Source organism: Salvia miltiorrhiza, chromosome 3 (genome assembly GCF_028751815.1).
Source record: "Salvia miltiorrhiza cultivar Shanhuang (shh) chromosome 3, IMPLAD_Smil_shh, whole genome shotgun sequence".
Lineage (NCBI taxonomy): Eukaryota > Viridiplantae > Streptophyta > Magnoliopsida > Lamiales > Lamiaceae > Salvia > Salvia miltiorrhiza.
In genome coordinates this window covers 47,744,333-47,769,089 of record NC_080389.1, presented here as the reverse complement: position 1 = coordinate 47,769,089, position 24,757 = coordinate 47,744,333, and the positions used below count along the sequence as shown (strand labels likewise).

Genomic DNA, 24,757 nt, shown 5'->3' with positions numbered 1-24,757 from the left:
TTGATATATTAAGTTATTGACAATTTGGATTTTTTTGCTTTGTGTTCTTTTTTTTATTAATAAGAAATTAACAATAAATACGTCACGTCAAATATTGGCACGTCATATTAGTCTGATATTCGACCGGAATTTGGATTAGTAGCAAAATCAGATAAAATCTAAAGTTTAGTAATTTTCATGCTACAGTTCAAAGTTTGTGTGCAAAACCAGAATTGGACGAAAGTTCAGTATTTTATAGGCAATTAACCCAAAATTTTATATCCTACATAGCCATGGTATATAAGTTTGAAATTTTAAGGGAAATTAATCTAGTACACTTTAAGTAGGTATTTTTTGAACTATACTATGATTGTATCTGGTGTTGAATTATTTGCTTTATCGTGGTTTTGACCTCCATGATGCTTGGTCTCCGGCCGTTAGCACTCTCCGTCACCTGAAAAAAAAAATAGATAGTGAGATTAAAACTTGTGTTGTGAGACAGTATCCATATGTAAAGATTGAACAATGAATGGTACCTTAGCTCTCAACTCAGCATAAAAAGTGTCATTATTGATGGAAGATTGCACCGTGGTGACATGTATACCTAACCCTCGAAGCATCTGCATCACATCCAACAGCAACCCCCCTCTATGCAAGCATGAAATCTCCACCAACGCATCACTCTCTATGATGGACACCTCCACTGCCTCCGCCTTCCTCTTCTCCCTCCGGCCGCCCTTCCTCTCTGCTTCCAGCTGCTGGATTCTCTCCTCGAGCTGCTTCAGGTACTCGATGGTGTCCGCGAGGATGGACGCCTTGTCCATCTTCGTCACAAAGGGCACCATGGATCGGAGGACCACGAAGCGCTCGTTGAGCTTCTCGCGGCGCCGCCGCTCCGCCAGCACGTGGTTGCCGCCGAGGTCGTCGCGGGGCTTGGTGAGGAGGAGTGGGAGGCTGAAGAGTATGTATTTCAGGACCCATTGGGAGGCTCCGCCCAGGATTTGGTTGTGGCGGCGGCTGGAAGAAGCGGCCTGCCACTTGGAGAAGGCGGAGGCGGAGGCGGAGGAGAGCTTCGACCACCGGTTTGACTGGTTTTCGAGGAGGCTTGACACTGTCTGAGAATAGTGGGTGTCTTCTTCTGCTATTATGTCCACTGATGCATGCATATCACAAACACACACATGCTATCTTACACTTTTAATTCACACAATATTTGTACTATACACGCGGCTGCATGCATTTATATTCCAATCCAAATTTAAATATCAGTATTATTCCTCTCTCAACTCGTATTAAATTTTAATATAATTAGATTTTCAAAATATACATTAAGTGACAAGTGCAACAATTAGAATAGAAGATGATCAAAGGCAGTTTAATTAAAACTCGCATATTTCAATAATAATTTCAGTTGAAATTGAAAACCAACAACTTCCACCCAACTTAAAATTTACATACAGATTTTTTTAGGGGTTATTGCCGGAAAATACATGTAGTTTGTCAATTTTCTAGTTTATAATATGACTTTATAATTTGACCAGAAAATACACCAATTTTCAATTTAATCGCAATTATAACATGACTTTTTAGCTTGACCAGAAAATACATCAATTTTCAATTTAATTGTAATTATAACATGACTTTATAATTAATTTAGTATAATAATAACAAAATTTATCATTAAATATTTTTAATTTTCTTTTCATCTCACAATATACTATATATATATATATATATATAGAAAGAGAGAGATATATTTGATGAATATACATCTATATGTAAATAATACTCCATCAGTCCATGAAAGAACTTCCTAGGAGGGAGTGACACGAGTTTTAAGAAAAAAATATTGTTGAGTGTATTGAGAGTGGATAAAAGGTAGTTGAGTGTATTGAGAGTGGTGAAAATGTGTTATAATTAATATTGGGAGTTGTGAAAAGTGAAAAGTAAGAGGATTATAAGTGGTGGGGTATAGTCCAAAAATAGGTAGGAAGTTCTTTTGTGGACGTCCCAAAAAGGAAATATATGAAGTTCTTTCGTGGACGGAGGGAGTATAATATTATTTACTTTTTAACATAATTCCTATTACATATGTACCTAAATTATTTATTGGTCCTAATATTTTATAATTTGATAATTTAAATAGATAAATACTTATTATATATGTAATATATTAATAGAATATTAAAATTAAATTTATATATATGCATTTTGTGTGTTGAAAATATATATATATATATATATATATATATATATATATATATATATTAATCATCAAACTTAATTTTTATAAAAAAATATTAATCAATTAACAATATTCGATACATAACAATTTAATATGAAGTTACAATAAATATTAATACATCTATGATGAACAATAATCTAAATAAGGTTATGGTATAATTGAGATTAAATTGAAACTTGATGTATTTTCTGGTTAGACTATAAAGTCATGTTATAATTGCGATTAAATTGAAAATTGATGTATTTTCTGGTCAAATTATAAGGTCATGTTATAAACTAGAAAATTGACAAACTATATATATTTTCCGGCAATAACCCTTTTTTGTATAACAAAATCATTAAAATATTACTGGAGGTTGCAGCCATTCACCCAATTGATTTTTATTTTTTCGGTAGATATTTGCAACTTTCTTAGAAATATTAAAACTAAGATTGTTAATTCTTACCTACAAAACTCATAAAAAATCTTATCTATAAAAATAGTAGAATCTTATTTGACAAAAAGTGCATTTCTACTGCAAGACATGCATGGGGTCGTTTAAGAATGAATGAATGATGAAGAATGCGTGTTATACTAACAACTTAGAAATAAAAATTAGAAACAATTAATAAAAGTAGAGTACCTGAATGCGGTGGTTGAAGGGTGGCGTTGACGATGGGGTTTTTGCATGGCCACCTAAGCATCGTTGCAGCCGTATCTAAGCCACCGTGGCTGGCGGCGAGGTGGTGGAAATTGGAGCCTAAATTATTTTCGCTATCATCCGGTGAGCCAGCCCTAATATCCTGGTCAGACATATCAAGCTGCATTGCTTCAACAGGGTTTTGATCTGAGTCGGACTCCACCTCTTCTTCTTCTTCTTCTTCTTCTTCTTCTTCCTCTTCCTCTTCCTCTTTCTCCCCCACTTGTGGTGGTGCAAATGGCGGAGGAGAATAATAAGCGGGGGCCGAAGAGGTAGGGTTAGAAGTGGAGTGGCCCGATAGGGCTTGCCTTGAAGGTTTAGGGTTTTGACAGTGGGAGAAGAAGCTCTTCACACGTTGGATCAATCCAATGTCTTCTTCAACCTATATAACATAATTTCATGATTCAAATAGGCTTATTTCGCGCGCAATGAATTGAAGATTATCCAATTTACGTACCCTCTGTGTTGTCCCAAGTTCCACAACCCCATCCAGAAGAGGAATGCATACCACTGTCTGAAAATAAAATAATAATAAAAAAATATTCTAATTAACAGCTAGAGATTAGTGTTGAAGGATTTGGGATGATAGTACCTGTATTTTAGCACTCTAGCAGATGCAGATGAGTTTGCATATGGGAAAGAAAAGAAATGCGTGAGTTATTAAGTAGATATTAGAAGACGAAAGAGTTACGTATATATATATATACCTCAGCAAGAATTGTTCTGGAGAAGAGTGTGCTGTCGGCCTTATTTGCTCTTGTAAGCCAAATGTGCTGCCTATCTACATATGCCTTCCCAGGTAACCTTTGCAATACCAACACAACATATAATACTATCATTATCGCAATTATATATGTCGCTTTATTATTCTTGTTTTTATCCCAAATTCCAAACATATTATGTTAGTTAGTCAAACATATACATTTATGTCACGAGCTACAAGCATTGATGTCACCAGGAGTAGGCAGGAAAAGATATTACTAGAGGCTCCACAACATTTATACTATATTCTTATGTACTCCCCCCCATTCCATATACATAGGCTTATTGGAATTTATCCAAGTATTAAGAAAAATTATTGAAACTGAAAATATATAGATAAACTTTCTAATTAGTTCATATTTGTTATTTAATAATGAATTAAATTTGGAGTAAATTAAAGAATTAAATAGAGATATAAAAAAAACATTATTTTTTATAAAATAAGCCTATATAAATGGGACATTCGAAAAAGAAAAACAAGCCTATATATACGGGACAGATCCATGGAGTATATAAAAAGAGAATCATTATGTAAAATAAGAATTGAGAATTATTTTCAACCCTTCAATTATCAAAATTTATAGTAGATGCATCATTTTGTTGGAAGCGAATATATATATATATATATATATATATATATATATATATATATATATATATATAGGGAGAAGTTCTATTGAGAAGCATAAATGTTGTGAGAAGTGAGAAGCTATCTTGTTCATTGATTTTTTTGCATCTAATGGCCACGATTTATTTAACACTATTGCCGTTAATTTTGAAGATAGGGTTAGGGTAGTAATTTAAATATTATCCATCGGTTATATATCTTTCATTCTTCCATTTCCATATCAATATATAATAAACGTATCTAATTATTTATGGGAGTTTTGATTTGATATCACTTTTAGTTACAATGCAGAGTGATTAAGTATTAAACATTACAATAATTACACACCATAGCAACACATATAAATATCAAACATCAAGGTCAATTCATCGAACAATTAATTTGTATCGATTGAACTTATATTGAATCAATTGAACTTATATTGAATCGATTTTGAAAAAATTATAGCCATCTTTATATTTCATCTTAAATCCATTGAACTTATATTGAATCAATTTTGAACAAATAGTTATATTCTTTGAATTTTAATGAACAAATCTCATTTTCTAGATGAACATAACCCATTTTTTTTTCAATGAATATTGTATTAATTATGATGAACATCTTTTACTGATTTGATGAACATATTTTACTAATTTGTTGAACATATAGTTATATCATTTGAACTTTGCTAGAGTTTTCCGGATTGATGAAATTATAAGTATAATGAATTTTTAATACGTTTTGTATGAACAAATAGTTATATCATTTGAACTTTAATTCAAAGGATTATGATGGTAGCATAATCAATTTTGTTGAAAGAATTGAATATGGAAGGTCGAAAAATGGGGAAAGATTGATGTGCATTGATTCGGTAAAATAAAAGTTACATTACTATCCTCATGTAATGTAAAATATTGTTATTTTGAATTCATTGAATTTGATTTACCCAATTTATGGAATTTGTAGAGCCGTATGATTACACTAGATTAAAGGCTAGGATTGCTTCTTAATTCTAAATCTTATAGCACTTCTCAATAGATACTAACCCTATATATATATATATATATATATATATATATATATATATATATATAGGGGGCGGTTATTCAATAAACCACCCTTATTTTAAGAATTACGAACCAACAAAAATGCATGAATTTTATGTACAACACGCATGAATAAACTGTATAAAGGCATGAATTGCGAAAAATAATTTTTTGCTACCTTTGGGATTCGAACTCAGGACCATGAATTTATCCAACAAGGTGATGAATCAACCGTAGATCTTGATGATCTAAGGGCTGAAAATGGTTCCTAATTTATATTTTAAGAAGCGTTCTTATTTTAGCCTTCCCCTATATATATATATATATATATATATATATATATATATATATAGGGAGAGGTTCAGGAAAGAACCATAAATAAAAAAAGAACGGAGAACCACTTTCAGCCATTCGATCATCAAGATCTACGGTGGATACATCATCTTGTTGGATGAATGCAGATCCTGGGTTCGAATCCTGAAGGGAGCAATTTTTTTTTTATTTTTTTGAGTGCATTAATTTTATCAGCGAATGCATTAATTTTTACAGTGAATGCATTAGATTTTGATGGTTCTCCCGTTCTCACAAATAATGTAGTTCTCTCTAGAACCACACCCTATATATATATATATATATATATATATATATATAGGGGGCCGCTCCAATGAGACCCCCTAATTTTAGTGAGATCTAGGACACGATCTGGTGCATTTATTTTATCAATCTTATGGCTGATATTGTATCTGGAGGGTGATTTTTTTTCGCAGGGTTCGAATCCTGGAGGAAGCAGAATATTTTAAATTTTGCTATTCATCAATATATACTGCATTGTTCATCAGTATATACGGCCCTGTTCATCAGTATATATGTTTTATTCATTACGAATTTTTTAAATTTTATTTTTCATCAGTATATACATCTTGTTCATTATATATACGTTTTGTTCATTAGTATTATATGTCTTATTCATTGTACTCATGTTACACGAAAAATAGGGGGTCTCACTGGAGCGCGCCCCTATATATATATATATATATATATATATATATATATATATATATTTTCAGTGCATTAATTTTAACAGCGAATGAATTGTTCTCACCTTTTTACAAAAAATACAGTTCTTATTATAACCACACCATATTATATATATATATATATATATATCTATATATATAGACTATAATATAAGAACTAATCCTGGCCATATAAATTAATTAATGTACGGTTTTGATTAAAAGTTGATATGGACCATTAAATTCAGAAAACTCAAACTAATAGTTCGCAGCTAAAATTCGAGGAAGGGTATATTGGGTAGATGACGTTTAATTCTCTCTCTCTTAATAACGCCTTTTCCAAAACTCCCGCATATTAAATATGGAAATATGATTTTATCAGTGTAATTGAGAATCTGATGCGATATCTCTGGAATTTATACTGATAATTACTATCTTGACAAGTAATCACACCTAAATTATTCTCAACATCAAATATTACTATGGTTTTGTTTACTTTTGGGTTTGGTGGCTCAGAGATTTCAAATGCCAAAAGAACTTCTGTGAATCGAGTATTTTTAGAGAAACTTCAGCAAAAATTACTTCTGTGAATCGAGATTTCGCTCCTGCAAAATCTTATAATTATGACGAGAACACAAGGGAGCAAAAATGGTGAGTTTTCGTGTGTTTTGGTGATTATTATTTTTAATGGAATCGACGATCTATGGATTCTTCAGCCCCCTCCCAATTTTTATGGGTTTTTTTTAAATATATATATATATATATATATATATATATATTCTTATTATTTTGTTTTATATCTATATATGTGTATATAAATAGAAAAATACAAGAAAAAATATAGTAATACATTATTTATAGTATCCAACTATCCATATTAATTGCTCAACACATTGAGTTGTTACATTTATATTATTTTTATCATTTTTTATTTCTTAGTTAATTTTTAATGTTAAATTTGAGTCAATTCTAAAGGTAAAAGTAAAATTACTAATTACTAACAATGAAAATTAGTTTATTTGTTTAGAAGATGAAACAATTTTTTTTTAAGAAAAATGAATAAAAGTACGTCTTTATATGCTTTCAATCTACTTGATGTTGAATTAATTGAATTGCGAACAATTATCTTATTATATTAAGTGATTGTTGAAAAAATGCATGAAAATGAAGTGTACGGAATGCTCAAAAAAATTTGCTCCGGGGACGGACCCCGTGTAAATATTTTCAAGCACCGTAGTCCAATAGATTCAGCCCCCTCTAACATTGAATTCTGGATCCGCCCCTGCCTGCAGGAGTTGTACGAACTATTCACTTTTTGATTTGGGTGGTATGAATTCTTAATGGGGTACTCTTTTTTTTTAAGCACCTCAATTCATGTGTGATATATAACATGTCGATTATCAACTAGTTATTCAGAGAGATATTAATGTTGATTTTCCAGATTGTCTTTGATGAGCTAAATTGACTAGTTAACTCGTTTCTGCTGTCTATTCCCATAAACACGACAATCATGTTTGAATTTTTTAAAATACTGTTTAAGATATTATGTGTGTTAAAGTCTGTTAATTTTTCGACTTTCTTGTTGTATATTGACCTGAGAATATATTATTTACATTATTCATGTTTCTATAACTTTGCATTTTTTATTTGACTAATGTCCAAGTTCTAACCGTAAGAGAAAAGTCAATGATTCGGCAAAACAGAATGTTGACCATATTAGATATTGTGCATTGCTTCACGGATGGGATAAGAACCATATTAAAGATGCAATCGCCGTGAGTGCTAACCACAGTTTTGACGCATTTCTTTGGTGATGGAAGTATGAATATCGACGCTACGCTGTTGGTTTCAATGGCAGACTATAAATGACATTCAGTTTAAGACGACATTACCTGTTCTACCTTATGACATTCTATTTGAATTAGACGTCTAATGGATATTATGTTGGTGTGTTTCGTACATATGATTCAGTTTTTTTGGTATTCCATAATTCATAATCATAAGATTTATGTAAAATTTTAATACATTCATGGTAAGTGTAAAACGAGCGACGGTTGCAGAAAAATTAATGAAAAATTATCGCATTGTGAAGGATAGATATTGAATGTTCCTAAGTGATGATTGAAAAAGTATGCAGATACTTGGGGTTGTACATGTATCGCATAAATTGTTGAAGTGATTTAAAGTGCTAAAGTTTATTATTCACAAGTTGTGCTATATTAATACATAAATGTGCTAGTGCCATTTATTATCATTTGGAATCTACTGGAAAAGTGTAATATTTTGGGTTAGAAATTAGTGCCATGAATTATACAAGGTATTATTTCATAAATATGATAAAATGACATTTTATTTTGGACACAATTTCTTCAAAAATTGAAGATGTAAGTCCGTTTGTTTAATAGAGAAGATCATATGGAAGAAATTTGAAATGAATACTAACTGAAAACCCAAAAATACAAAAAAAAAGAGCATTTTTAATTATTCTTCATCAGTGTATGAAATTAAATGAATAATTCACTGTTACACTTATAATTCGTCAAGTTTACACATTTAATTCAGATTAATTCATTACAAGCTGAATTAAATATAACTTGTGAATTAGTCTGAATTAAATGTGGACAAATGACAAATTATACGTGTAACAGTGAATTATTTATCTAATTTCATACAATTTCTTATGTGACATAATTCACGCTAATACAAAAACAGATTGAATTATGTTTTATGAATAAAGAGTAAAAGATACACAATTAAATGTTATCCCCTCATTTAAGGAAAGGATTTTTATTAAAATAATAAAATTACTTCTTTGCCCAACAATTATATCGGGCGAAAATTGGGTAATCAAATTAGAGTGTAAATCTGAGCGTTGATTGATTTAAATCTAAGGGCCAATAAGAGTTCTTATATTATAGTCTAACTTTGGTTTTTATTTTAGCCTTCCTATATATATACATATATTTGTCTTCCTCTCTCAAACTCATATTTTGAAAGCCATTTTTTTCTCTCTATCTGTGCAATTTCAGCTTCTCTTCGTCCTACGTCTTTCAATAATTCATTCTTTCGCGACGTCGGCTCAATGAAAACCGGAGAAATTGTTTTCAACATTTTTGATAAGTTAGATTGTATAATTAAAAACTGATGGGGACTTAAGCCTCTTCCATCTGTTTCCAGTTTCCACCATTGGATGTCTCCAACGATAACTTTATTGTGTCTATGTCCATGATAAAACTTCCTACGAGGGTTGACACGAATTTTAAAAAGAGATTGTTAAGTATATGGAAAATAATGAAAATATGGCATAATTAATACTCCCTCCGTCCCGCGAGTCTTGACACGTTTGGATTCGGCACGGGAATTAAGGAGTTGTAGATTAGTGTTTTAAGTGTGTAATTAATAAAGTATAAAATTGATAAAGTAGGAGAGAGAAGGTAATAAAAGTGATAAAGTAGGAGAGAGAATATAATAAATGTGATAAAGTAGGAGAGAGTAGGTAATAATTATTACCAAAAAAGGAAACGTGTCAAGATTCGTGGGACGACCCAAAAAGGAAAACGTGTCAAAATTCATGGGACGGAGGGAGTATTAAGAATAGTAAAAATATGAAAAATAAAAATAAATAAAATATTATAAATAGTGGGGGTATAATCTAAAAATAGGATAACTTTTTTACGAAGGTATTGAAAAAGGAGAAGTTCAAAGTTTTATCATGGATAAAAAAGAATAAGTATATTACAATTGCAACCAGCTAGATTCACACCAAAAAATCATGCATGATGACAGTGGCCCTAGCTATTTAAGATTGTTTCTGCCACATGCATGCTAATATAATACTCCCTCCGTCCCAATAATGAAGACACACTTCATTTGGGCACGGAGATTAAGGTGAGGTAGTTTAGCATTGTTAGTGTATTTGATTAAGGTAGTTTAAGCCCCAACTCTCTCTCTTTCTCTCTCATCATCTCCGACCACCGGTCATCTTCTCCGACCACCGCCGACCACCAGCGCCGCCGCCGTCGACCACGACCGCCGATTCCCTCTGCTATGCTGCCGAAAATCGAACCCAGAAACAATTGGACAGATTGAAAATTACAAATTGAAAAATCGAACTCAGAAACAATTGGACAGATTGAAAATTACAAATTGAAAAATCGAACCCAGAAACAATTGCAAATCAAACCCAGAGACAATCTAACCCACAAACAATTCCAAAAAATTTAGCACCAAAAATTGATTCAAAATTAGCATCAAATTTGTAATAGCGGTGACGCCGGCCACAGACGGACGGACGGTGGCGGAGGAGGGGAGGCGGTGGCAGAATTGGGGCGAGGAGATGGGCGGCGACAATGGAGGATTCCAGAACCAAGGCAGAGGGGTTCTTGCCCAAAATCGAACGCCTGCAAACCCTAGCCCCTAGCCCCCAGATCTGCCGCTCTGTAAACCCTAGCCCCTAGAACCAGATCCGTCGGAGAAGATGAGAGGATGGGTGGCGGCTGTTCGGTCGGAGAAGGCGGCGGCGGCAGACACAGAGGTCGAGCGAGAGAGATGAGCGAGAGAGATGAGGGAGAACCGAGAGGGAAAGAGAGAGGGGTCAGACAGAGAGAGATGCGAGGGGAGGAAGGAAGGCGGTCGCGGCGCGGCGACGGAGCCGGCGGCGGCCGGAGAAGGCAGAGAGAGTGGCGGAGAGGCTGGAGAAGGCAGAGAGAGTGGCAGAGTGGCCGAGAGATAAAGAATTAGGGTATTTATAATGTAATTAAGGTGTAGTTAATTAACTATTCTTATTCCCTAATTCTTTCCTTATTTGGAAGTGTGTCTTTATTATTGGGACACCCCAATAAGGAAAGTGTGTCTTCAATAATGGGACGGAGGGAGTAATAGTGGAAGAGATATATAAAAGTGACCTTGCCCATATATATATAATCACAAACATTTTAGAGGCATTTGCAAAAATGTCCTTTTCTTATAAACACTTGTAAAAATGCCCTTTTCACTTATGAAAAAGGACATTTTTACAAGTGTTCATAAGAAAAGGGCATTTTTGCCTATTAACACAACATTTAACATATATTATAGGCAGACCAATAAACACGTTTACTCTTATTGTTCTACAATTTAAAAATCGAGAGATTAATTGTCTACAAACATATATAGCGTCAAATATATTCCATATACAATTTAATATTACATAAATGAATATGTCAGAACGCGCTAGTAGTATTACGTCCTGCAATTTATTGTTTATTAATGCATGCACTTAACTTGTATATTTAATTATATCTAATCTGACATACGCAAAATCTAAAGTAGAATATTAAAGGGTGCTAACTTTGGTATTCTATTTTGGTTATACTGATGATATATTGTATGCACTTTGGTATAAAATACATGTCGTATATTGAATTTTTGAAATAAAAAGGTAACACGCATAATCATACATTCATACTTAGTACTGTGTGATCAGAGACTACCATTCGTTTCTGCCGACGTTCAGCACTGACAAGTGACAACCTTCTTTTTTCGAGAAAAAAACAAAAAAATTAAATGTTTTTGAAAGAAACACACGCAACTTTCAACATCATTCCCACACGTAGTATCCCATTCTAATAGACTTACTTTTTTGGTACGAAGATGAAAAAATTTATTTTTAATAGAAAAATGATAGTAAAGTGGTGCGATCCACATCAATTAAACACAATTTTTTTACTTAAAAAAGAAAATGAAGTTATTGGAGTGGGACGAAGGGAGTAATTTTTATAGTATACAATTTAAATATGTAAATAAATACTCAATAGGCCACTATATTTACTCGCACTTAATAAAAGTAAATAGTATCCATAAAAATAAAAACTGAAAATACTAATATTTTTTTATTATAAATATATTAATATATCTTTAATAATTATTAAAAAAAATAAAAAACTATCAAAATCCCCTCGGTTTAGCTAATTCCCGCCACCATCATCCTTTCCCCTTCTCATTGCTACCAATGGCAGCACCCGTTGCCACTGGCGGATCTAACTAGGAACATGGGGTGCAATTGCATCTCTAAAAAAAATTACTAATATTAATAATTATTATATGTAAATTATTTTAGATTTAATTTTTATGCCCCCAATTAAACACATAACCTCAATGAAACATATAAATTCAATTTAAAAACAAACCATAAACTTTAAAATTAAAAAATATTTGAATATGTTTATTTTTATTATTAATTTTTGGTAATTATATAATTATTTATCGCACCCCCAATTTGAAAATCCTAGATCTGCCACTACCCGTTGCCACCCCTTATGAATGCGCCGCCGCCTCCCACCTCCCTCACTTCTGCACCGCTTGTTGTTGCTGCTAGCCTACGCCACTTCCAGGTTTTCTTTTCCTCTCTCTCTGCCTCTTTTCGCTTTTGTCTCTATGTCTCTCCCGCTTCCATCCCCCCTGATTGGTATGATGGAATGGAGGTGGGAATGGAATGGTGATTCCTACCTTCATTCCATTCCTTTGCTTGGTATGTTCTTTTTGTAGGAATCATCATTCCATTTGGATCACCATTCCTACATCTATGGGAATGGCCATTCCTTCCATATACCATGGTATTAGTCATTTCATTTCATTCTTAAATCATCTAAATTTAAGTTTTGACATGTATATTTGTGTAAAACATGCATTATTATTATTATTATTATTATTATTATTATTATTATTATTATTATTATTATTATTATTATTATTATTATTATTATTATTATTATTATTATTATTCAAAATATAAAAAATATTTTTTCAATAAAAAATATATATTTTTTAAACTATTATCTACTCAATTATATTTATAATTTGTATACTTTTAAAGTGATGTAAAAGGTAATTTAATAAAATAAAATAATTTCATTCAATTCCAAAACTTTATTTCTAGCTACCAATCATATAAATTGTTTTTTTTTTTTTTGAGAACTATCATAGAAATTAAATTAAACAAAGAATGACAATTCCATTCCTTTGGTATTCCTTGTGCATACCAAGCATAAGAATCACCTAAGATTTGTCATTCCTTTCCCACACTCATTCCATTCCTATTTCCATTCCATTCCACCCTTATTCCATTCTATCATTAATCACCTTAAACTCAATCTAGCTTTAAGGTTTCATCCTTTCTCTAGATCAAATTACATCTAATTTAAGATCAAATTTATTAACCTACTCTTACTTCATTCTATATATATATTTCACCTTTACTAATCATTTTAATTCGAAAAAAAAAAAAAAAAATCGAATCTTAGCTACCACAAGTGAAAACTCCTAGCTAGCTATAACTAAATTCTACTATGCACAAACATATATAGTGTGATAAAAGTTGGTGGTAAAGCACGATAGACATTAACATGGAATGGGCAATTTGGAGTTATAAATGCATACATATAAAAATGTGGATTAAGTTAGGTTGAAGAAGTGCAGAGAGCATTTAATAAAAATGAGTGAAATATATAAAATTCTTACCCTACTCCCGGCGGAAAGGAGAAGGAGACGCACATCAAGTAGAACCACTCCGCCTCCGTCAAGTCCTCCGGCGACAAGGCCGCCGAGGGCCTCTGGCTGGTGTCTCCGCCGGCCAGACAGTCGTACAGCTCCCTCAGCTGCTGGCTTCTCTGCCGCGTCGCCTCCTCCGCGCTCTCCTCCGTCGCCTGCACCGTCTTCCGTGTCTTTATTGCTCCGTTGTAGTATCCATCACTCCACGCTATAACTCTTCATCACCATTTTATATTTCTATTTTTAGTTATATTTATATTGATGAGAGAGAGAGAGAGAGAGAGAAAGCTAACCCTTGTTGAGGGCAGAATTGCCAGAAAATGCTATAAGTCCACTCAACGCTTTGAACCGCCGCCTGCAGCAAGCTCTGCAGCCGGCTCCCCGGCGGCTCAGCCATCTTTTTTATGTATCTCGAATAAATAAATTGAAAGAAATTTATTTCCCTACTTAGGAGTAGAGGATGATGATTGATGAGTATAACAGAATTCAAAGCGAAAACCCCTTTTCAATCAACTCTATAAACGACACGTACGCCAACAAAAATTAAATGATTATTCTGCAAAAGAAAAAGAGGGGGCTGGGGGGAAACGTAGCTTACGTTGAGTTGAAAGTAATTAATTTTCAGATAATGAAATTTCTAAAGCAAAAAGAGAGAAGAAAAATGGTTGGAATTTGGAAGAGTGAGTGGGGCAATTGACCGGCTGGTAGCCAACCAACATTTTGGTATGTAAGAGAATTTGAGGTTTACCTAAATTATTATCTTTGGTATCCAAATTAAATTCTGCAATTGAAATTAAATAAACAATGAATGAATATATACTAATTGTGGGAAATCAATAAATACGAGTTGGTCAATTTTCCGTGTATGCTGAACAACAACTGAAGTTCAAAGTAGCAGTAACTGATCGATCACTTGTGTACTATTTCGAATAAGATCTGAATCGCCAATTACTTTCGTTTTTTACGTCTATACTTATATATACTCCCTACTCCCTTCCAATTCATTTCATTTGGCCTCTATATATTCCTCTTTTTAGGGCGTCTCATTTAATTAGATGTTTTTTATAATTACTATATACAACATTAAATATATGAGTTCATATATATTTACATTACAATCTTACTCTTCAAATAACCGTCCGTATCAAGTCAACTGGAACACAAGAATTATTTTTTTAATTAGAGAGGCTGTTCACCATTTGGACGAATCTTGTTTACAAAATTTCAATTTCCTAATATATTTCAATTATATTTTCAATTTAAGAGCATTAGTATAAATCATTGCTACATAAAATGAAGGAATCAGGATTTAATAAGAAAAAAAAAGACAAAAAAAAGACAATAAACTGAAGTAGCAATGATTTATTAATTAAGAAAAAGGTACACAATATGTGTGAATATACGAATGTGTAAAACTTTTATCTTACAAGTACATTTATGATTAAGATATTAAGGGCGATTTAATCAATTTAGACATAAACACAATAACTTTTAAAAAGTGGATATTGTTAATTACAACTTAAAGAAAATGGACATTTTTAATTTTCACCCATAAGGATACATGCGCTCCTACAAATTTAGCTAGGTTACACATGATATCGTACCTTTAAAAATTATAAAAATAGTTTAGCAATTTAATATATGTATAGATTTATATATTTGATATGCAATAAGAATCATTATATATATATATATATATATATATATATATATATATATATAAAATTCTTGAATTTGCGATAATAATTTATCAAATTTTCAGATAGATCATTATATAAATGCAATATGCATGATGTGGGTTTTATGCAGTCCACTTAAAATGACTTTTGTTAGTAGAAATGCACGGTTAATGGTTCTTTAGGTTTGATAATGTAAGAAGTTGAGGATGTTGAGTCAAGGACAATGGGCTTATGGAGTTTTGGCTGAATCAGTCCTTGATTGTGTGCTGATTTCTAAGAAGAAGGGGATGATATACGGCTGATTTGAAGCTATGTATAGTTGAATTTATGAGAGGGAGATAAATGGGGAATTGTGGTTGATGCTATTGCCATATTTATCTTGTGCACAAGTGTGAAATTAAAGGTTTGGATGCAGTATGCATAGGCCAAGAAGTCCATAATGCAATTCAGGCATGCAACTCTCAACATATCCTAAGATTATTACTCCTACACAATTCTCAAGTCCTACCGACTAATATACAAAAGCATGTTTCATGTTCTTATTCATACATCAATGATAATCTCACTATATTAAATCAAATGCAATTAATCATGAAAAATTAGTCATCAGTCAATTAAGCAAACAATAAATTCAAGAACATAAAAAGGAAAAATAGGTCTAGATTAATTAATCAAAAATAGTTCTAAAATCTATAATTTATTTACTCCCTTATCCTAAGATAAAAGTTTACTAGCCACACATCGACATATGAACTAGCGAACTATAAATAAAGGAAGTGATGATCTTATAATTGAACTTGTCAGATCTACAGTGGGGATTTTCTATTATCTACCTATGTTCCCATGATTATCAGAAGGTCAGAAAGCTAGAGAAAGGTTGATAATGGAAAAGTATAGAGAAAGCGAGAGAGTCCATTTTATTTCGAGGTCGTGGGTATTTATAGATATTACAACTGCGGGTAAAATAGTAACTTTACAAAATCACTCATTTCGTGCGCTAACTACCTAACTGACTAGGCCTATCACTGATATGTGCTTTGTCAGGCCCTTGTCTCTAAATATAGAGCTAGCTTGGAAGTCCTTCTTCTGGCCTTCTTGTCTAGAAACCCTGTCTGTCTGACGACAGGTAATCTTCTTCAGAAAAGCCTATCTCGGCTGGTTTGTCTGTCGACTCTTCTCTGGAAAGGTTGTCTGGAGTCTTCTTTTCTGCTTGATCTTCACGAACTCGGTTATTTAGATCTAGAGTAGTCCATTCTGGCTCAATATAGTCTGCTCCTCGGTATTACTTTGATTTGCCAAGCCAAGCCATGTGTCATGATCTTAAGGGCTCACATATTTTACCCCTCATCAGGTAGACAATATCATCCACAATAAAAAATCGTAAACAATTGCAGATTCTCACTAGTGATTTCTTCAACCCCACAAATCTTCTCTTCACTCAAGCTTCAAAGTGTTAAGTATGCAAAAAGTGTTTTCTCAAGCTTTTCAAGAAATATTTATATGCCAAGAGGTGTAAAGTATTGAAGGCTTCAAGTCAAACCTAGAAAACCCGCGGCTCAAAGCAATTCTCATGTGGTCGGGTCCGTGCACCGTAAGGTACCGCATGCGGCCCAGGTATGTGGCCGCACATCTTGGCCGCATAGTCCCTTGAAAACTCCTACCTCGATGCACAACCCATGCACACGACCGCGCGTCGGGGCCGCGTGTCTTCAAGTTATACCACGAATGATGACTTTGAGGCATACCACGAAGGTAGCTTTAAGTTCTATCGTTTGACGACTTCAAGGTATAGTACGAAGGTAGCTTTAAGTGCTATCATTGGATGACTTCGAGGCATGCCACGAAGGTAGCTTTAAGTACCATCATTGGATAACTTCGAGGCATAGCACGAAGGTAGCTTTAAGTGCCATCTTTAGTTGGTTTCAATTCTATCCTCATAGCCCTGTTTTAATTTTTATCTTTTTTATTCCCTAAAATAGAATCTAGGGTAGGGGAGGGTATAAACCCTACTCCCCCCTCCCCAAGTGACATGTGTGATCCCGAACAAATATGTATGTTATAGTTGTGTGACCAGCTCTGCAAGTGTGTAATGAATAAGACTATGAATATGATAGATATGACTACGTTGTTTCCCTGAAAGCCAAGTTTCCCTTTTTATTAATATTTATTGGCCCCCAAACTTCATTAAAACCCAGTGAAAAAAAAGTGTTTGATCTACAAAGATAGAAGTACAATGAAGAATTTCTTCAAAGTGTTGACATTCCATAGACGAGTCAGCGGGCGCCCATCCATGTCTAATAAGTGATAAACACCACCTCCCAAAACCTCTATCACGATAAAAGAACCTTCTCAATCCAGTTCAAATTTACCCACATGCTTGAGTACATAAGCTTGCTTTACACAAAATTCCCTTTCTCAAATCTGCAAACAGTGACTCTCTTATCATACCCAGCTTTGATGATGTTCTTGTGTTTTGAAGCTCGGATCATAGTCATGTCTTTCTGCAGATCAATCGAATCTAAGTCCAACCTTCTTAATTAGCTCGTCATTTTGGATTAAATTATAATGCAAAATTCTGTGAAAAGTCAGGCGTACTTCAGCTGGGACCACAATTATGGACCCATATATTAATTAGTGTGAATGGAGCCTCTCTCGTGTTTGTCTTAGAACTAGTCCTATGAGCCCATAAAACACCGTCTAATTAACCCTTCTACCCATCTTCTCTTGCTATTTGCAAGCTTGTTTTAGCAAAAGTTTTCATCTCGTTAGTATAAATGGACATGAATGCACAATGAGATATATATTTAATTTCTAGCAAGTTTTCCACAGTTTTACTTGAAGCATATAGTAGATTAACTTATTTATTATTTTTATAAATACATAATTAATTGTCTAAAGTAAATGACCATGTATCTATGAAATTGGGAAAGCGGAATGTTTATAGTCAATAACTAACACTTTATAGATTGAGTTTATTGTATATGATAAAAATAGACGAGAATTTACCCAGATAAAAAAAATACTCCCTCCGTCCCGCCCAAAATGCTACATATTCCTTTTTGGGCCGTCCCAACGAAGATACTATATTTCTATATTTGGCAAAAATAAGGAATTTTAAACACTTAATTAACACTAATTAAGTATTTCCTTATTACATTCTCTCTCCTACTTTATCACTTTATTACCTTCTCTCTCATACTTTATCACTTTATTACTTTCTCTCTCATACTTTATCACTTTATTATTACACATTTAAAACATTAATCTACAACTCCTTAAATCTCGTGCCGAAAAGCAAATATAGCGTCTTGGCCGGGACAGAGGGAGCATATATTATGAATCTTGGAGCACCATGATCTCGTAATAGAACAAAAAGATTTGCAAACATGCATGAATTAAAAGGCAACCAAGAAGAGTAAATACTGGAGCCACCAGACATGTTACATGTATCAGAACCAATAAAGAGCCGACCATTAATGATCGAAATTTATATGTATGACTGTATGAGAGTTAGAAACATTAAGTTTGTGGACCCAAACAAATTTAAAATTATAAATATGTTGGATCAAATTAAATTGAATAATGTATTCCAACATGAATCTCCAATGACGGAGGGAGAGGGGGGTCCAGGCCCCGGGGGGCCACAGGCACCCCTTTGAATTTTTTAAATATATTCTGTAATTTTTTTAATTCATTCTTTAAATAGAAATTAATTTTGATTTCGTTTATTATTTTTTCTACAACAAAATTCTCAGTACATTTTCTAAATGTAACTCTGTTGTTGTTTGATGCAATTGGTTATTTTTATCATATTTAATGGGTGACTTTGAATTCAATATTTTCTTGTAGTAGACTAATCCAATATAAAAATCTGAATTTTAGATGTAAAACTCTCTAAGATATCACACTTGATTTTTTTTTTATTTTTTTTTTATGTTGAATTCATTCGGCTCTTTTTATGTAATGGATTGTTCTTTTCTTAATTAATATTATACCACATTCTTTCAAAGGTTAATAGGTTCAAATCCCTGTGGCAGCGTCCAACGTAAGTTTATGTAATTAATATTATACCCATTATAACTTGATTTTATATGAATTTATTAAAGTATTATTGCTAGTATAATATGATTACATATTCCTAGCTCCTAATAGTTATTGGCTCAAACCACTACATGCTAGTGTATTAAATTTTGATTTTTTTAGTTATGTTATTGGTATCAACTATTAATTAATTATAAACATTTAGTTTTTCTCTTATATGTGAAGAGTAGTACTGTGTCAGGTAGGGGAAAAATGAATCAAATTATTATCAATTATCTCGATTTCATCACGCAAGATATTTGATTTTTATAATATCGCACATCGAGAAAGATTTATTAGTAATTGTTATCACTGAAGTTTTATGCATCAATTTTAAAATATGAAAAATATCATAAAGAGAAATGTAACAATATAGTCATGTTTAGCTACACACACACACAAACTCCTATATAATATTTCACACATATTAATTAGAAAATACATTTGATGTTCTTTAAAAAAAATTAATTTATATGTAATTGCTATATTTTGTCCTTATTTATTGATCCAAATATTATCTTCATAAAATATTAAATAAGGTCATTTTAGTAAAATAAAATGACAAGATAATTTAAATTAATAAAATTGATTATAATAATATGGGACATCTAAAAAAGAAATAAATGACTAATTTTGGGGGATAAAGGAAGCAATATTACAATCTTATTATAAATAGAGTTAATGTATGAAAATATCCACTCTCATATACTACAAATAAAAAATGTCCACTAAGATAAGAAAATTTAAAAATTAACCATTTTTTTGAAAAAAAAAAAGCTAAATTTATCATATCATTAATTTTTCAATACACTCTCTTCTCTATTTGGGGTTTGATTCAGCTCCAAAAATTGTATCTTGGTAGCAATTATCAGTGGAAGGGATTCATGAAACTTTCGTTGCTTCTCTTCTCCCTTCATTTTCTTCAAACGCTCGAAGTTTTGCAGGCCGATAATTAAAGCGATGTAATGATCGTCAGTTACCCTGTAATTATAAAAGCTTCAAGCATTTAAAACAGAAAAATGTTCTTTGTCGAGCAATTAAATGATTCAACATCTGTTTTGTAATTTGGGGGAATTGAACTTGAGTGCAAATTCGTGTAATGGAGAGGATCAAATTTTATCGACCATTTTAGAGAATTTTTTAGACGATAATTGCATATTTGAGGAGTTTTTTAATTGAGGCAAAAATCGAGTTGATTTTGTATTGTTAATGTCTTGAATTTACAATCAATTCGACGAATTCACAATTTAACCGTTAATGTTGGTTGTGAATTCGAGTTTTAAGACTCGAATTCACAACTAACAATAGTGTTAGTTGTAAATTTGAGTCTTAAAACTTGAATTCACAACTAGAATTAATGCTAGTTGTGGATTCGAGTTTTCAATCTTGAATTCATAATTAGAAATAATGTTGATTGTAAAATCAAACTTTAAAAATTGAATTCACAACCAACAATTTAAAGCTTGAATTCACAACAACACTGTTGTTGGTTGTGCATTCAAGTTTTAAAACTTGTATTACAACTAGAAATATTATTATTTTTGAATTATAGCTCAAAAACTCGAATTCATAATTAAAAAATTAATGGATTATTTTGACATTTTATATATGAAGGATAAAATGATAATTAAGTGTGGTTAATTTTTATCTTAATAGATTTAATTTTACTATTTCAATTTGAACATTTTTAAAATCCACTCTCATAAATTTTAAATTATTTTAATTTCATAGTTTAAAATTGTAAATTGAATCTACTAGAATGAAATTCTAGCTCCGTCATTGTATATATATATATGTATGGAGCAGGGTTAGATATTGATCAGTATTCCTACTAAAATTCCATAAATAAAATTAGTGAAAGCTTTGCTTTCCTATCGGAAATAGAGCTAATTGTTAAAATAGGACCGTAACTTTCAGTGTTCTTAGAAAAAGGATTATATATTGCGGAATTTGAAAATGAGGACTATATGATACGGAATTTGAAAATAAAGATGATATATAGCTTTCATTTTTTACATTTACACTCATATTTAACACATCTAAATGAAAATTATAACTTCCATCACGGTCCGAAACAAGAGTGTAAATATAAAAAATGAAAGCTATAGTCCTCATTTTCAAATTCAATAACATATAGTCCTTATTTTTTAAATTCCATAACATATAGTCCTTTTTTCTGAAAACACTGAAAATAGCGGTCTTGTTTTAACAATTAGCTCTAGAAAATATGCAGAAATGATTTGAGCTTTGTTTGGTTATACTTTCAGTTTTTATTTCCTAGTTTCAGCATTTGTAGTACTTTTGTGTGTTGATTTTCTGGACCATTTTTTTTTCCTGTGATACACAATCTGTTGCATCTAGCAAAAGAAAAAATTTAATTGAAAATAGATGTTAGAGAATTCAAAATAAATTTTTAGATGTTAGAGAATTACAAAATTTGGAGTAATGGTTTTGAAAAAACAAACAAACATGTCCTTCATCTCTCTTAAAAAAAATTATAATTATGATAAAAACATACCCTTAATCTTCAGAATCATGTGCCGGAATTAATTGAAGGAGGAAGATGTAGCAACTTTATGCGCATATATGAGTTGGCTATTGTGAAACATTAGGTAGCCCTTCAGTTTGGGTCGATAACTGTCTTCACGGCTAATGAATATTGAATTTTTTTTGTCGATTTTGGCCTATAAATACACATATGACATCTTGGTGTTGAATATTTATATTAGCCTATAAACACACAAATTTTGGATATATTTTATAATTTTGTAAGCGACCTTTTTTTTTTGTTGCTAAACTCAAATACATGGTTTTATATTTTTCTAAATTTTCTGACAGAATTGATCATTGTCCCCAAATAAATTGACAGAATTGATCATTGTCCCCAAATAAATTGCATTCTCTCTCTAGAGAAGTCAAAAAAGAGGATCACTCGAATCCCTCCCATCGCGCTGCCGCTCGCCGGCGTCGCGAGCCTGCCGTCCCGTCGGCGACCGCGAACCTGCTCCCTTTGACGCCTGCCTTGCTGCCCTGGTCCGTTCAGAGAACCAGTCCAGACGCGCCGCCGCATCTTTGAGCCTCGGAGCACGCAGCAGCAGCTTCCGGCCTTCTTTGGAATCCCGTTCCTCCTCCGAGCAGCATCAGTGCCGTCCAGATCTTGGCGCTGCCGTCCAGATCTTGGCGCTGCCGTCGCCCGATACAGGAAGATCTGCCCGATCCAGATCTTGGCGCTGCCGTCAGCAGCCTCCAGACAACGGCACGCCGTTGGAAGATGCGATAGATGAGCGAAAACCCTAGTCGGCAACCGTCGGACGCTTTCGCCGGCAGCCAGTCCTCGCCGGTCATGGATCCACAGACGACTATCGTGAAGGCGGCCCTTGATTCGGATTCTCATTCGGTCTCGGAGGCGGCCCTTTCTTCGGCTTCTCGCAAAGAGCCGCAGAATGGTTCCGGCACTACCTCGCCGGTCACGGACAGATCCGGCCTGAATCTGCCGAAGGTCTCCAATAATTTCATAGCTTCGAGTATTTCTAGTTCTGGGAAGGCGGCTGCGACTGCGGGCGTCCTCACGCAGAAGTCCTTGTTGCCGCCGGGAAAGTCTTTGCTTGGTGCTGGTTCGGCTGACAGGCAGCGGCCAGACGCCATTGGGCAGTCACTTGTCTCTAGCGCAAAGGGAGGATCGATGGAAAATTCAGGGAATGATATACAGGCCTCTGGCGAAAAAGGAGAATTTCTCCCGAAAAACATTTTTGTGAGTAATGGTGTTCAGCGTGGCTCTTATGCGGGGGTTGTTGCCCCTCAAGTTTTACGACGTCCGGACGTCTCCACTCATAAATTCACGGCGCTTCAAGCCCAAGACTCTGGTCATGGCTTCACTCTTACCTTGCCTTCTGAATTTTGCAAGGAACGATTTGAGGAACTTCAATTCTCGATTATTGGAAGATTGCTTTTGAAGAAAGGTGATAAGCCTCGTTCGACAGCTGATCTTAAGCAGGAACTTCAATCACTTTGGAAACTTTCTTCGACATGGAAGCTGATTCCTATGTGCAAAGGTTTTTTTATCTTAAAGTTTCAAACAATGGAGGAGAAAAATCTTGTGAAAGCACGATCTTTATGGGAGTTATCTAAGGGCTCTCTCCGTATAAGAGATTGGGTGAAAGGTTTTAATCCTTATACGGAAGTGTCCTCGCTGAGCCAAATTTGGGTTAGAATATATTGCCTCCCGGTGGAGTTTTGGCACCCGGAAGTTATCACGGCCATTGGCAATGTGATAGGCACTTCTATTAAGATTGATGGGGCGTCTGCCCATGCAGACGTTGGGCATTTTGTTAAATTGCTCGTTGAAGTTGATTTATCCCTTCCGCTTCAAGAGTCGATGCACGTTCAAGGTGACGATACTTCCTATCACGTTCACTTTTATTATGAGAAGTTGCCTCTTTATTGTACCCACTGTAGGATCACTGGGCATAGTGTTGATAAATGTAATAAGGTCAAGAAACAGCCTCGGCATGAGGCTGAGAAGCTGGAATCAAAGGATGCTACTCATCCTGGAGTTTCTGTGTCGAAAAAGCCGTCATGGCAGGCCAAGGCTACGGACAATAATGTTGTTAGCATGGATGATGATGCTAACAGATTTCGAGTTTTGGAGGACAATGAGGTTGGGGAAATTGTGGTGGCAGGGCCTGAGATAGATGATGATTTTACTCGAGGGGCCGGTGATGTTAGGCACCGTAATTCTTCAGCGCCAAGATCTGTGGCTTGGTCAAAGGTTACCGAACAGGCGGTAACAAAACAGATTGCTGTTCCGGTTCTTGAGAAAGAGGCTGTTGAGACGCGGAACGCATTTCAGGCTCTTGACTTGGAGAATAATGCCCAGACTGTTTTGGATATGGGTGTTGATCCTATTTCTGGAACGTCTTTCGGGGTTCATTTATTTGGGCCGAATTTGTTGGAAAAAGACTTGGTTCCGATTCAGGGGGATAAAGATGTGATTATTAAAGATAGTGACTTGGTCATTAACGAGGAGGACTCGGATGTGGAGGAAACTTTGGAGATGGAGGCTCCAGATGGCGCGGGTTTGAACAGCCCGATTATTGACGACACAGTTGTTGCTCGCGAACGTGACCCAACTTTG

The 24,757-nt window shown here is 33.7% G+C and overlaps 1 protein-coding gene across 2 annotated transcripts; it reads right to left on the bottom strand.

Annotated features, from left to right (window-relative positions):
• Positions 1 to 286: 286 nt before the first annotated feature.
• LOC131016218 (transcription factor BHLH42) lies at positions 287 to 14,544 on the bottom strand. 2 transcript variants are annotated; one of them, XM_057944858.1, is made up of 8 exons: positions 14,158 to 14,544; positions 13,835 to 14,072; positions 3,611 to 3,707; positions 3,496 to 3,510; positions 3,361 to 3,417; positions 2,847 to 3,285; positions 516 to 1,132; positions 287 to 433 (listed from the first exon to the last, which is right to left on the bottom strand). In XM_057944858.1, the coding sequence occupies exons 2-8, from the start codon at positions 13,867 to 13,869 to the stop codon at positions 344 to 346; spliced, it is 1,350 nt and encodes a 449-aa protein (XP_057800841.1). In that variant the 5' UTR covers positions 13,870 to 14,072; positions 14,158 to 14,544; the 3' UTR covers positions 287 to 343. The 2 variants fall into 2 exon arrangements, with proteins under 2 accessions (XP_057800841.1, XP_057800840.1); XM_057944857.1 differs by having other exon boundaries at positions 13,835 to 14,080; positions 14,158 to 14,543.
• Between the last annotated feature and the right edge of the window lie 10,213 nt (positions 14,545 to 24,757).

What these genes read in the sequence shown, in the direction of transcription:
- LOC131016218 (XM_057944857.1), bottom strand. Translation starts at nt 14,261, where the DNA reads ATGGCTGAGCCGCCGGGGAGCCGGCTGCAGAGCTTGCTGCAGGCGGCG. An exon ending in TCCTTTCCGCCGGGAGTAGG is followed by an intron (nt 3,708 to 13,834) that starts GTAAGAATTTTA and finishes GGTATTGCAAAG; the next exon opens with GTTACCTGGGAAGGCATATG. An exon ending in AACTTGGGACAACACAGAGG is followed by an intron (nt 3,286 to 3,360) that starts GTACGTAAATTG and finishes TATGTTATATAG; the next exon opens with GTTGAAGAAGACATTGGATT.